Below are 14,198 nucleotides of genomic sequence, written 5' to 3' on the forward strand. Positions count from 1 at the left end.
CTTCAAAGACTGCATCCAGTCTCTGGTTTTAACCATGCTTTTATGCTGGTCTTCCCAAATGGCTCTTGCTATTTTGTGTATTGATTCTTTTGTCGTTGAATGGAAAATCTAGAAAAAGATAATGAAAAAAAAGGTTTTTGACTGAATAGGAAAATCCCTGTTGAATATATCAGTTTTCAAGAAGATAAGAAAGAGCTTAAACTAGTAAGTCAAAATACCTCTTTAAAAAGTGAGTCATTTTTGTGGTCTGTAGTGACATCTTTCCTTAATAGCCAGCAGGAGTCTTTTCTAATATCCCACCCAGCACAGGACCTGCCTTGCACACAGTAGGCTCTCAATAAATACATGAATGAATGAATAATAAAGAGTCTAGAGAATTAGGAGGTGGTGATAACTGGAATGGCTGTACCATAAAAACCTCAAGTTTTGCTTAAGTGCTAATAAATTTATAGGTTCACAGGAAAGCTTTGTAAGATGATATGTAGCTTAAGGAATCTGAATAATCGGTTTCTGGCTCACAGCAGTGATTTCAAAGAAAACTAGGTACTTATGCCTTAAATATGGCAACTCCTGGGAAGAAATTGGAGGCAAAAGATGACAAGAAAGCATACAGTTCAAAGATGGGGGAGGGCAAGTGAACTGGGGGACTTGCATAACTTTTTCAGAAAAGCCAAGGAAATATTGGAAGAAAAATACACCTTTCTTAAGAAAGTCTTACAGAAGAAATCTCTCTAAGTTTCAATGGTCCTGATTTGATAGTGAGTCACACTGAATAAATTGCTCTCTAGGGGGGATCTTTTCAGCTATATATGGCGAATCAGTTTTCCCAGGGCACTAGGCAGTCATTTAGAGCCTAGGAAGAAGTCATTTGCAAAATGACGTTGTAGCGTCCCAGAAGAGTTTAATTTACCTCCCCGGAGGGTGGTTTACCTTGACTCACTGTAGGATCCGTCATAACAATAACTCAGGTAATTTAATTGGCTTTCTCCCCCCTTTTTCCAGAATCCTGGCCATCTCATGGTAATTAATTTTGTGTGCCCTGAATTATGTTATTTCCAGTGCCAGGAAGCCACAATGATTCAGTGCTAGAAGTTGGTGGGAGGATATTTGAGAAGGCTGTAAAGAGACTCTCCGGCATTGACGGTCTACATCAAATTAGCTCCATTATTCCCTCCCTGATGGATTCCAGCTGCTGTGGATATCATAAAGCATCCTACTTCCTTGCAGTCTTTTATGAGACCGGACTAAATGTGCCTATAGATCACCTACAGGTAGAGTATTTCATGGATTTTGCTGGTATCAATAATCCTCTTTACATTTTTTTTCCTTAGCAGTAATTTTAAAAAATTGTTGAAGAGGTTGGGAAGCTAGAATAGTTGATGTTCATCTCAGTTGGTGGAACTGGCCATTTCTAACTCCCCAGGGTGCTCTGAAGATCTTTAGGCGGAAGAGAAATAGTCAATGAATTTGGCCAAGTCAGTATGCTGAGGCCACTACCTGAACATTTGACTAAAAGAGGAAGTGATTTCTCTTCTGGAAGCTCAACCTTAAGACAAAGTACTGGTTTTCAGCATCCAGAGAAGCACTTTTAATACAATGTACAACTCCTTGAGCATTTGGGAGTAGATTATTTCTTTAAAGAACATCGTGGCCTCCTCCCTCAAAAAATAAATTTCTGTAAATGCTTGATTTTGATTCCATCCTGATCCTTTAGCCAAGTGAAATAATTTGGGCTTATGGTCAAAGCATTGCCACAGCTGCCTCCCTCCCCTCTGTCCTAGAAAAGGAATGACCATGACAAAAAGGGTTTAAAAACAAATTGAACAAATTTATGATGCAGCTTAATCTAACATTTTGTATTCACTTTTCATAAACACTATAAAATGTGGCCTGATCTGCATATTGTTTTCTGATTTCCATATTTTCTTGATTATCCTTGATCCCTGGATTACTGCAGAGCACAGACAATTGGGAGTTTCTTCCCTGATTGTGTAGGCATTGTTGCTTCTTTTCAATACCCCCTTTATAGTCTTTATGAATTTTGTTTGGATCTCCATCCTTCATATCGTGGAGAGTCCTGGAGGGAAGCCCCAGTAATGGCAGCATCATGTAGTAGCGTTAAGGATACCTGCGCTCTAGCTCAGAGTGCACCATAAACTTTTGGAACAGCTCATTTTAAGGCCTTAGTTTCCTCATCTTGAAACTCAAAAAACTCGAGTTTGAATCCTGACCCTGTCACTTACTATCTTTGTGACCTAGGGCAAGTCACTTCACCTCTGTGAGCCCATTTCTTCATCGGTAAAATGAGGGAATTGTACTGGATGACCTTCAAAGTCCCTGGCAGCTCTAGAGCTGTGAGTCAATGAAGTAGTTCAGCTTAGATGGCCACTAGGGCATCTTTTAGCCCTATGAGTCTGTGGTTCAAAGGTTGGCAATTGCCCACACTGGAGAGTCTCCTTAGAGAAGAGAAGGCAGAAGAGGAAGCCGGCTACCAAGGCTTAAACTAGATGGTTTCATCCCTTCCAATCTAAGAGTCTGGGACCATAACTGCCGACATATAAAGGGGCCTGCTTTGTGCTGAGTAGCTCTTTCCCCTTTCCACTGAAGAAAGGACAAAAGGACTCAATTCCCCTCATCCTGTTTCCTCCTTGGAGCATCACCTCCTTTAGGCAGTACCTCCTGATCCTTTCCCATATTTGATTTCTACATATAGACATGTTTTTTTCCCCTGACAAAATATAAGCGACTGGAGGGCAAAATGATTCATTTTCATTTTTGTATTCTCAGTGTCTAGCATCAACCCCAGCACATAACAAATGCCCAATAAATATTTGTTGGTTTATCTGTAAATGGGGAATAAAATTTGTGCAGTGTCTATTTCATGGGGCTGTTATGAGGCTCAAATGAGGTAAGATAAAAGTGCTTTTCTTTTTTTTTTAAACCCTTAACTTCTGTGTATTGGCTCATAGGTGGAAGAGTGGTAAGGGTGGGCAATGGGGGTCAAGTGACTTGCCCAGGGTCACACAGCTGGGAAGTGTCTGAGGCCAGATTTGAACCTAAGACCTCCCGTCTCTAGGTCTAACTCTCAATCCACTGAGCTACCCAGCTGCCCCTAAAAGTGCTTTTCAATCTTTAATGTGCTATATCATTCAGAAGGAGCAGCTAGCTGGCCCAGGGAATAGAGTGCTGGGCCTGGAGTAGGGGAAAAAAGTTCAAATCTGGTCTCAGATGCATGACCCTGGGCAAATCATCTAACCCTGTTTGCCTCAATTTCCTCATTTATAAAATGAGCTGGAGAAGGAATTGACAAATCAGTGTTGTTGGCAAGAAAATCCTCAAAGAGTCACAAAAAGTTGGGTCTGACTGAAACAACTGAATAACAAAAATCTTATGAAGAATCTCCTCATTATGTAGGGTGTCACGAAACACTGAAGTTTGTATTATATTTTTTCTCCTTTGTATGAAAATAGCAATAGATTTCTGAGATAATTTGGCAGCAATCTTACCTCTCACTTGACCTACTGAAAAAAAATCTTATAATTGGTCTCCCTGACTCAAGGTCTCACCCTCCTTCCTCTCTCCAACATCAATCCTATATTCACTTGCCAAAGTAATCTTCCCAAGATGGAGATCTGTCCAGGGTCACCCTCTGCTCCACAAACTCCAGTGGTTTCCCAGCACCTGCAAGAGCAAACATAAAGGATCTCTGTTGGGCATTTAAAACTTCATTCATAAGCCCCTTCCTACATTTCCAGTCTTTTTCTTTCTTTCCTTCCAGTTGGTAGTTGGTTTCCCTTCATAAACTCTGTGATCCAGCTATATTAACCTACTTGTGGATCCTTGCACAAAATACTCTATCTCTAATCTCCGAGCCTTTCTACTAGTTGCTCTTTTATACCTGGAATGCTCCCCTTCCTCACCTTTGCCTCTGGTTTCCTTGGCTTTCTTCAAGACTCCGTTTATATCTCACTTTCAATAGGAAGTCTTTCCTGGACTCCCCTGAACCCCAATCACAACTGCTAGCACCTTCTCTCTCAGATTATCTCCTATCTGCTCTATATGTAATAGATTATATATATACATATAAATATATAAAATATATAAATAAAAATATATAAAATACCTTGCATAGACTACTTGTGTCTTAGAGCTAGCTAGGTGGTACAGTAGGTAGAGCACTAGACCTAGAGTCAGGAAGACCTGAGTTCAAATCCATCCTCAGGCTCTCTTTACTTAGCTGTGTGATCCTGGGCAAGTCAAAGATCATCCACTGGATTTTAAGCCATCACCAGTTGTCCTGCTACTGGGATTTGATGACTCTGGAAGAGAGGGAGGCTAATGACTTTGTTCAAAGCTGCCTCACTTAAATCCAACATACTCACAAGTTAAGATATCACCTTCATGATGCCATTGGTCCTCTTTGAAAATGAAGGACAAAGGGCAGCTAGGTGGCTCAGTGGATAGAGAGTCCTGGGTCCAAATGTGACCTCAAACATTGCCTAGCTGTGTGACCTCTGGGCAGGTCACTTAATCATGATTGCCTAGCCCTTATTGGTTTTCTGCCTTGGAATCAGTACTCTGTATCAATTCCAAGACAGAAGGTAATGATTTTTTAAAAAGAAAATGAAGGACAAACAATGATGACCCTGGTTAAGTCACTTAAATCTCTGTCTGCCCTAGTTTCCTCATTTGTAAAAAAGGGATAATAACAACATCTACTTTCCAGGGTTGTTGTGAGGATATGTATAATATTTGTAAATTATTTTACAAATATTAAAGTGTTATATATAAGTGCAAGCTATTATTAGTTATTTACATGCTGTCTCCTCCATTACAATGTGAGATCCTTGAAGAAGGGGACAGTTTCTCTCCAGTTCTTAGACCAGATCAGTCAATCATTTATTAAGTCTGATATGTGCTAAATAGTCTATGCTAAGCATGGAGAACCAATGACAAAAAAAAAGAAGCAGTCCTTACCCTCAAGGAGGTTACATTCTAATGTGGAATACAATATGTACATATATAGATATATGCAGGACAAATTTGAAAAGCGGTAAGGTACTTGCTGTTGGGGAAATCGGTAGAAGGTATCCACTGAGCTGAATCCCAAACGAAGTGAGTGATTTTCTGAGGTGGATGTCTGGAGGGAGTGCATTCCAGATGTTGAGGATGAGGAGTACAAAGATGAGGAGAAGACAGAGTGCCATGTGTGGGGAACAGACAAAAGGATGGTTTGCCTAGACCAGTGATTCCCAAAGTGGGCGCCACCACCCCCTGGTGGGTGCTGCAGTGATCCAGGGGAGCGGTGATGGCCACAGGTGCATTTATCTTTCCTATTAATTGCTATTAAAATTTAAAAAAATTAATTTCCAGGGGGCTAAGTAATATTTTTTTCTGGAAAGGAGGCTGTAGGCCAAAAAAGTTTGGGAACCACTGGCCTGGACCAAGAGTAATAGGAGAGGAATAATTTACAATAAATTAGAAAGACAGTGAAGTTCAAGTTGTGATGGTCTTTTAAAAGCTAAATGAGTTAGTTTGTATTATATTCTAGAGAAAAATCGGGAGCCACTGGAGGACATTGCTAGAATGGGGGTGAAATGGTCATACTTCTACCTTAAAAACACTGTGATTGGAGACAGATTGGAGTGGGGAGAGACTCAAGGAAGGGAGAACAATCAGGTTGATTTTCAGCATCCCTGGCAAATGAGTGATTTAAAGATGATTGTTATTCTTGTGGCCCTCTTGTCCGTTTTTGTTTTTTAAACAGGGTATGCTGTATAGCTTGGTTGGTGCCCAGGGGAGTGAAAGACTGTCTGCAATGAATCTTGGGTACAAACATTACCAAGGTATTGCTGATTATCCACTAGACTGGGAACTGTCTTACGCCTATTACAGCAACATCGCCACCAAGACCCCTCTCGATCAGCATACTCTGCAAGGAGATCAGGTACGTAGAATGAAGGAACAGGGAGAATTTACTACATACTATAGATACACAAGGCTTTAAAAGTAACCATTTAAAGTACCTACATCTGTTGCTGATTTATTCCTGAATTCCTAGAGAATGCATCTCACTGAACTGAGAGGGGAGCTTGTTAAAGACATTCATCATACCCTGTTTCCCAGTTCTCTGTTTTCAAGAGGGAAAACAGGAACAATCTCATTTCTATATATGAGAATCATTTTAGGGTTAGGAGGAAGGATGAGTATACGAACAGTTAGTGACATACCTAAATTTGCCGGTGTGATGAGAACCCCATGATCAGAGCTCCGGCATAATGGCTTCTCTTCCAGATAGCATAATGAAATGAGGCCAAGGGTCAAAGCGTGGCCCCCCATATGGCAGGTGCAGGTGGCATAAAGAGACCAGTGGCAAAAATGAGGAACAAAAGTGATAGATGTCCATGATACAACAAAACAAAGCAAAGCAAAAAGAAAAACTAGAACCAATTCTGCTTTTGTGTATACTACTTGTTCTGGTCCAGTATAGTAGGAAAACTGGTTTTAGAGGTAGTAGACCTAAATTGGAAATCTGGCTGTCTGGTAGTTGTGGCAGAAACATTAACTTCTCTGAAGTTGAGTTTCCTCAACTGATAAATGGAGATAAGAATGATTGGATTTATAACCTGACAGGCTTCTTGTCAGGAAAGTAGTTTGTAAACTATAAAATATTATGGAAAGGTAAGAGAAGATGATGATGATGATGATTACCATCTATATATCTCCCACCAAAAGATGCACAGTTTATAGCAGGGAATCTCCATATCCCTGGATAAGAATTAACTGAAGAATAACCTTAACTTTTAATTTTGCCATCCCCAAAACTTAGTACTTTTATTAAAAATTTAATTTAATTAAAAAAAATTTAGAATATTTTTCCATGGTTACATGATTCATCTTCTTTCTCTCCCTCCCCATCCTCCCCATAGCCAACGTGCATTTCCACTGGGTTTTACATGTATCATTGATCAAGACCTAATTTCATGTTATTGATAGTTGTACTGGGTTGGTCGTTTAGAGTTTACATCCCAAATCATATCCCCATTGACCCATGTGTTTCAAGCAGTTGTTTTTCTTCTTTGTTTCTACTCCCACAGTTCTTCCTCTGAATGTGGATAGCATTCTTTCTCATAATTCCCTCAGAATTGTCCTGGATTATTGCATTGCTGCTAGTAGAGAAGTCCATTACATTCGATTTTACCACAGTGTTATCAGTCTCTGTGTACAATGTTCTCCTGGCTCTGCTCCTTTCACTCTACATCAATTTCTGGAGGTCTTTCCAGTTCACATGGAATTCCTCCAGTTTATTATTCCTTTGAGCACAATAGTATTCACCAACAGATACCACACTTTGCTTAGCCATCCCCCAATTGAAGGGCATCCCCTCATTTTCCAATTTTTTGCCACCACAAAGAACGCGCCTCTAAATATTTTTGTATAAAAAACTTAATACTTTTAATGACCATCTCTTTGATGATGATTTCCAAATCTGCCTGCCCTGCTTTAACATCTCTGCTGACTTCCACTCCCACATCTCAAATTACCTAGAAGTGGAGTGGATATCAACATGTCCAAAATCAAACTCATTATTTTTTTCTTCCCCCCTCCCCATCTCTATTACTGTAGAGGGCAACATCATTCTCCCAGTCCTTCAAACCCCCAACCTAGCTGCCATCCTTGACTCCCCATCATTTCCCACCTCCCATATCCAATCTATTGCCAAGACTTGCCATTTTCACCTTTGTGATCTCCCTGGAATACTTTTCCTCCTGTCTTATACCCACCACTCTAATGCAAGCCCTTCCTATATAGCAGTGGTTCCTGAACTTTTTTGGCCTACCACCCCCTTTCCAGAAAAAATATTACTTAGCCCCCTGGAAATTATGAAACTATTTATTGAACTCAGAATAGAATGTAATACAAAAAAAGTGTAGCCATTTCTGCCCTCCTGGATCACGGCAGCACCCACCAGGGGGTGGTGGCACCCACTTTGGGAATTACTGCTGTAGAAGATACAATTTCAATTGGGATTTAAAGGAAGCCAGGATAGGGAAACCGAGGAGGGAGCTAGCCAGAGAAAATGTCTGATGATGAGAGATGATGTGTCTTATTTGTGGAACAGCCAGGAGAGCAGTGTTTAATGAAAGTTTATTGACTGAGTTGTGCTACTTGTTGCTTCTTTGTTTCTTGCATGGTTTTGAAGATCTGGTAGCAATAGTGACTGGACCTCTGATCTCATGGGTAAAGGGAACTATAATTTATGGCATAAGGAAACTCCTCCTACTGATGCAGGTCAGCCTCTCCTCTGCAGCTTATATATGTAGTCTTAGAGGGTTGCTAAGAGGTTTAGTGGTTTGTCCCTAGTCACACAGCCATTATGTATCATATGAAGGACTTGACCTCAGGTCTTGCTGGCTCCAAAGCCAGCTATACCACATTCCCGTGCCATACTTTAAAATATAAATGTTGTATTATACATAAGTGGAAATGATGGTTCATAATGTTGCAGCATGGTTGCCCAAGGATGGAAGGCTTACCTGGGAATCAGGAAGACCCGAGTTCAAGTCCCATTTCTGACCCATCCTGGCTTTGAGACTCCACTTAACATTTCTGCTTAACATAAAGCTGTTAAGATTATTAGTTGCAGACCAGATGCTCATCTGCTTTGGTCGAGGCATTTTTTCCTATGAAATCACAGTTCCTATAAAAAATAAACACATATCTAAAATGATCAGAACTTTACCTTAAAGAAGGAGTTCTCTGACCATGAAAATCAGTTGTTAGCAGGAGTTAGTCATGAAGAATCTTGATCTCTACAATTTTTCAGATGGTTGATAATGATCCATTGTACAAATGGAAAATTCACTGTACTGATGAAGTCTATTAACTCTTCACCATCTCCCCCAATGGAGGAGAACATCAATACAAAAAATGGAAATGGATGATTCACCCAAGTCAGTGACCACATGGTCACTGTGGCAACTCTGCTCCCTGGTACCCTGCTTAGCTGGGTGCATGCATCTGCTGAAGATCTGGCTCATTACCCTGACCTAGCTAGACAGTGCAGGCTGGCTTCTTGATTGCAAATAGCAGCCCATAGTGCACATTGCTTGCCCATGGCTGTCCCAGATTCTGGTGGTCTAGGAAATGGAACTTACTAAACCTTTTGGTTGTGAAATAAATGACTCACAGGAGAGTGTGCTTTAAAAAAAACCTCCCTTTAACATAAGGTTGTCCAATGATTGTTTCATTCTTTGTATTTTTATGTCCAGCAAGCACCTAGCACCGTGTTTGGCAAATGGTAGGTGCTTAATAAATGGTTGTTGATTGATTTAGTTGGAGATATGGATTGAAACTAATGGGTTCCTTTCCTACTGAAAATTGAATGTGTGATACTTGGACCTTCTGAAATGAAGCATGTTTATTTAGTTGCCTCCCCCCCCATGTGGCCAGGGCCAGGGAAGATGAAATGAGATGCCCTTTCTTGCTGATAGAAAACAACACGATGAAGAATTGTATCTGCAAATTAAATAGTCAGGAGGACTGTATCAGAACTCATGTTTCCTTCAGAATATTCAATGAATGGCTTCTTGAGAATTTAAGTGGATGTAATACATTAATTTAAATGTCCCTTTGTTGAAAATCTATTAATTCATCAGTGGCACCCGGCAAATTAACACACTGTAGGAAGCTAGACCTCTGGTTAACAAAGGAAATGTCGGTTAAAAAGGAATCAAGAAAAGGTACTGTTTTTTCTCCATTTTCTTTAGACTGTGAGTTATGATCTGCTTAATTTTACAGTAACCTCTAACAGTAATCTCGCTTCAGATCTCTCTTTTTTATGACTGAATAGTAAGCTGTTTTGGCTTTAATGAAAGGCTAAACAGTGACATTTATGTGGTGTGATTTGCAGATAATTTTTTTTCCAGGGCCAGTATGCTATTTCTTTAAATTCCTATCATCCTGGCATTAGCAATTAGAACATTATTTCCTGTCTAGATCTGGCTAAATTGTGTGTGTTCCTAATATACAAACTGACAGAATGTGAGTGTGCTGATATCTTGGGATGAGTAAGGTAAGTTTATTTCGAGGCTGTTGTTCTCCTAGAAAGTAATTATCATGCTTGCATGATGGCCGGAGTTTAAACCTTGATGTTTTACAGCACCACAACTGACGTTTAATATTCAACAGTAAATACCCAAAGCTTCCGACCCACTTTATGCACCGGCTAAATTGCACCCAATGTTTCATTTTAAAATGACGTCCAGTGCTTTCTGAAAGCTGTGAATTTTCCACTCTTCACTGCTGCCATTAAAGAGTATTTTCTCATTCTTTTAAAATATCTCAAACATTAAATTCCAAGAAATAAGTCATAGGGTGGGTGGGAACCTACTTCACTTCCTGATGGGAGTCAGGCACCACAGCTGATTGATAAACCCTAAAACCCAGATTCCTAATGTTAGCTCTGGCAGGCTCCGAAGGAGCTTTGTGTTAGGAGGTGTTTAAAGGGTAGGTTATGAAATTTCTCTTCCCTCTTACTGCGACTGCTTCTCAGTTCTCGAGGCCTGCTGACCAACCCATTAAGTTTTATAACTTGAGAGAATGCAGATGCCTCTGCAACCTGTGTGAGCCCCCACTGGAAGCTACGACTTCCCAGCCGCACAGTCAAAGTCCTCTCTTTCTTCATCCTTCCTCTTTTTTCTTTTTGCCTCAGTACTACATCTTTCTTTTATGAAATACTCTTGATGGGAAAGTTATTCGTTATGAGCACCCATGCTGGGCAGCCAAGGCTTCAAGCCTCAGCACCGGTGATTTCCAGTCGCTGGAACTTGTAGGAAACAAAACCAGCCCTCCTTGAGGAGGTTAAAGGTGCAGCTGTTCCGACCAGCCTTCTGAATTCTCCAACTTTCAGCTGGAGCCTTGTGCCAGGCTACTTCTTATCTAGTTCTAAATCTTTTGCCTGGTAAGCTTAGTACTTGGCATCCCTCCAAAGGCCCCCTTCCTGGCCACTGCTGAACAGGATTCTTTTAAAATGCTTTCCCTTCCTCAATTAACATTAGTGCTAATTAGCACTAATCGGCTATCCCGTGGGCACATAGCCCTGACTTGGTGCTATTTACCTCTGTAGTTCCACTATTGTTAGTAGGCAAAGTAGATGACCACCTCTGTGATGTGGTTTCAAGGGCACTGAGAAAGCCCAGAACCATCAGCCCTCTCCATCTTAACTCCAATCTGGCATTTTTTTTATTGGCTGACATCATCTTGGTCACATCGTAGTCTTTTTGCTTTAAGGCTTTGATCTCTGAAAAATTGAAAAGATCTACAGAAGAGGTCATATTTTAAGCTATTATCCATCCTAAAGAAAGGATCAGAGAGCCAGGTTTAAAAGGAAGTGTGATGGCCCTGAATATCGGTGGAAAGAGGAGAGAAAAGGAGGCTGGAGCTCCAAAGAGTAAGTTCATAATTTTGCTGGTGGCATGAGGGGAATCATTCCACTTTCAGGGTCCCATTTTCCTCATTGGTAAAATGAGGAACTTGGACTCAGAGATCGCTTCTCTCCAAGCTTGTGATGCCCCAGGACCTTTTGCTTTTGCATTAGCATCAGCCTTTATCAGTGCCAATAGGGAATGAGACCTCTGAGATTATAGACTCCTAGAGGGCACAGACAGAGTGTCTTCACCTGTAATATTTAGCCCTCATCTTATGGGCCATGGGATCACTGTAGGGAAAGTACGGTTTCCTAGTCCTGGTTTGGGAGTTGCTTGTTGAAATAGTACAGATTCCAACAGGACAAAGAACTCAGACCGTTCCCTCACGTTCGAGCTTGAGCTCTCAGCAAATATTGATCAATGTGCTTCCTCGGGAATAAATAGAACAGAACGGCGGGTCCAGTTTTAGCCACAGCAGCCCAGCGGCCTCACAGAGTAAGGGGAATGGCGGAGATGATGTTAGATATTTTGCCCAGCTCCCCCCATGCAGCTTCGGGGTCCGCCAGTTCCCCCGATGCTGTGAGATCGTCCTGCCTCAGCCCCCTGACGTCCTCCTCGGGCCCTGCAGGACCCTCCCTCCACATGACAACATCTGGAAAACAGAGACCCATTGCATCAATAGGCTCCAGAGTAGACTCGGCGATGCCAGGTGTTTTTATTAACCTTCATTAAGAGAGTGTCAAAAGGGAAATCAAAGCCATTCTCAGTACCGTCTGGGGCCTCCTTCTCAAATTAGGTCTGGTTCCAATTTCTTCAGTTGTTTTGCCACCTGCTCGTGAAATGAACTGGTCTGGGTAGCGGCCTGAATGGGAACCACTCTCTGGAAGCGTCATTATTAGGAGTCATCCTGTGTATGTGGCTTCCTTTTGTGCAAACATATCAGAACTTGGGCATTTTAATTGCCTTTGTCTAGTTATTAAAAAAAAATTAAACCAACCCTCTAAAAGGGGCTCAGAGATGCCTCCACAGAGGATATTTAAGAGAACAAGCTTCACTCTAAAAGCAGAATCTTCCTGTATCATTCAGGGGGACAGAAAGGCTGAGCTGAGAGTCAGGAGACACAGGTTCTGGTCCCTAGTTCTGCCACTGGGTAACTGTGGCCAAGTCACTTAGCCTGTGGACTTTTTCCTTTTTTGCCCAAATTGAGAGTTAGACTGACTAGATAATCTATAAGGCCCCCAGGTGTTTTTGATAGTCTGTGGTTTTTATTATGTTTTAGGCATATGTAGAAACAATAAGGCTGAAGGATGATGAGATGCTAAAGGTCCAAACGAAAGAAGATGGGGATGTCTTCATGTGGCTGAAACATGAAGCAACAAGAGGCAATGCAGCGGCTCAGGTAAAGATGGACTCCATCACCCATCTTAAAGTAATATTAAATGTTCTGTGGGTTGCACATGCAGAAAGGACCAGAGAGGTAAGATTGGGGAATCTTCCTTCAAGGAGGCAGTCATAGGGAACCATAGGATCATAGACTTAAAAATGGAAGGGAAGGGGCAGCTGGATTGCTCAGTGGATAGAGACCTGGATTCAAATCTGGTCTGAGACAAGTCTTAGCTGTATGACCCTGGGCAAGTTGTTTAACCCCAAATGCCTAGCTCTTATTACTCTTCTAACTTGGATCTTCTAACTTGGAACAATTTAGAATTGTTCCTAAAGCAGAAGGTAAGGGTTAAAAAAAATAGAAAGGACATTAGAAGTTATCTAATCCAGTTCCTTCATTCCTCATATGAAGAAACTGATCGAGATATGTTACAAAATCCAAAGGTTATCATTTTGGCAAAACTGGGATGACAATATAGAAACATGTAGGAAGAAGTATGGCTCGGGAGAACTTAAGAAAAGATCTCATCTGCTTTCTAGGGCACTTTTATATACTTTGGAAGAATTTCAAGGAATAAAAAAAATGAATTTAAAACTTTGAGAAGCTTGGGAGACAGTTACTTCAAGTTACCTGGCCCAAGTTTCACTTTCATAAGAACACTCCAGTGTAGAATTTTGGCTAAGATTGATGGTATAGGAAAAGTAACCCTGCACTCAGTTTGGATGTTGAGAAGCCAGGCATTCGTTGCCCATGGGTGCTATTTTGGGTACTATTAGCTGCCTTAAGGTATGAGGCAAGGGAAAGTGAGAAAGCAAGAAGAAGGAGGAAATGGAAAAATTAAATTTCAAGCCCTTAAGGAAAATTTCCTGTGGCTCCCTCTAGTCCCTTAGCTCACCTGTCCCATCTATTCATAAAGCATTTTGTAAACCAGAAAGCACCATATAAATGCAAGCTATCACCATCATTATTTTTAAGTATAATTACAGGAGAAGAAAATGGAGAAGACATAGCAAAGTTAGAGCGATAAAAAGGAAAGAATGCCAAGCTGTTGTAGTGATACCTGGGTTCTTATGCCATGCAGGATTTGCTTCTGTTTTTCATGGCTCAGGAAAGAAGTACATTTAAGGATTTCATTATTTTGTTTTACTTCTCTCTCTCTCTTTCTCTTTTTCCATATATACATATATATGACATCATAGATATATGATATAGATATTACTAAAATGAAATATATGTGCATGTGTGTATATATGTTCAGTTATGTATATGTGTGTGCAAATATATACATATACATACATACATATATATAATATATATTGTCATTTTTTCAGTCATGTCCCACTCTTTTTGACCCCATTTGAGGTTTTCTTAGCAAGTACAATGAA

At 40.7% G+C, this 14,198-nt stretch overlaps 1 protein-coding gene across 1 annotated transcript in view; it reads left to right on the forward strand.

Annotated features, from left to right (window-relative positions):
- SEL1L3 (SEL1L family member 3) overlaps positions 1-14,198 on the forward strand; it is a 104,092-nt gene that overhangs the window by 38,453 nt on the left and 51,441 nt on the right. The window contains exons 9-11 of the mRNA XM_044680677.1: positions 1,060-1,271; positions 5,768-5,947; positions 12,709-12,828. Coding sequence (XP_044536612.1) covers positions 1,060-1,271; positions 5,768-5,947; positions 12,709-12,828 — 512 coding nt within the window. The remainder of the gene's footprint in view (positions 1-1,059; positions 1,272-5,767; positions 5,948-12,708; positions 12,829-14,198) is intronic.

Source organism: Gracilinanus agilis, chromosome 6 (genome assembly GCF_016433145.1).
Source record: "Gracilinanus agilis isolate LMUSP501 chromosome 6, AgileGrace, whole genome shotgun sequence".
In the NCBI taxonomy this organism is placed as follows: domain Eukaryota; kingdom Metazoa; phylum Chordata; class Mammalia; order Didelphimorphia; family Didelphidae; genus Gracilinanus; species Gracilinanus agilis.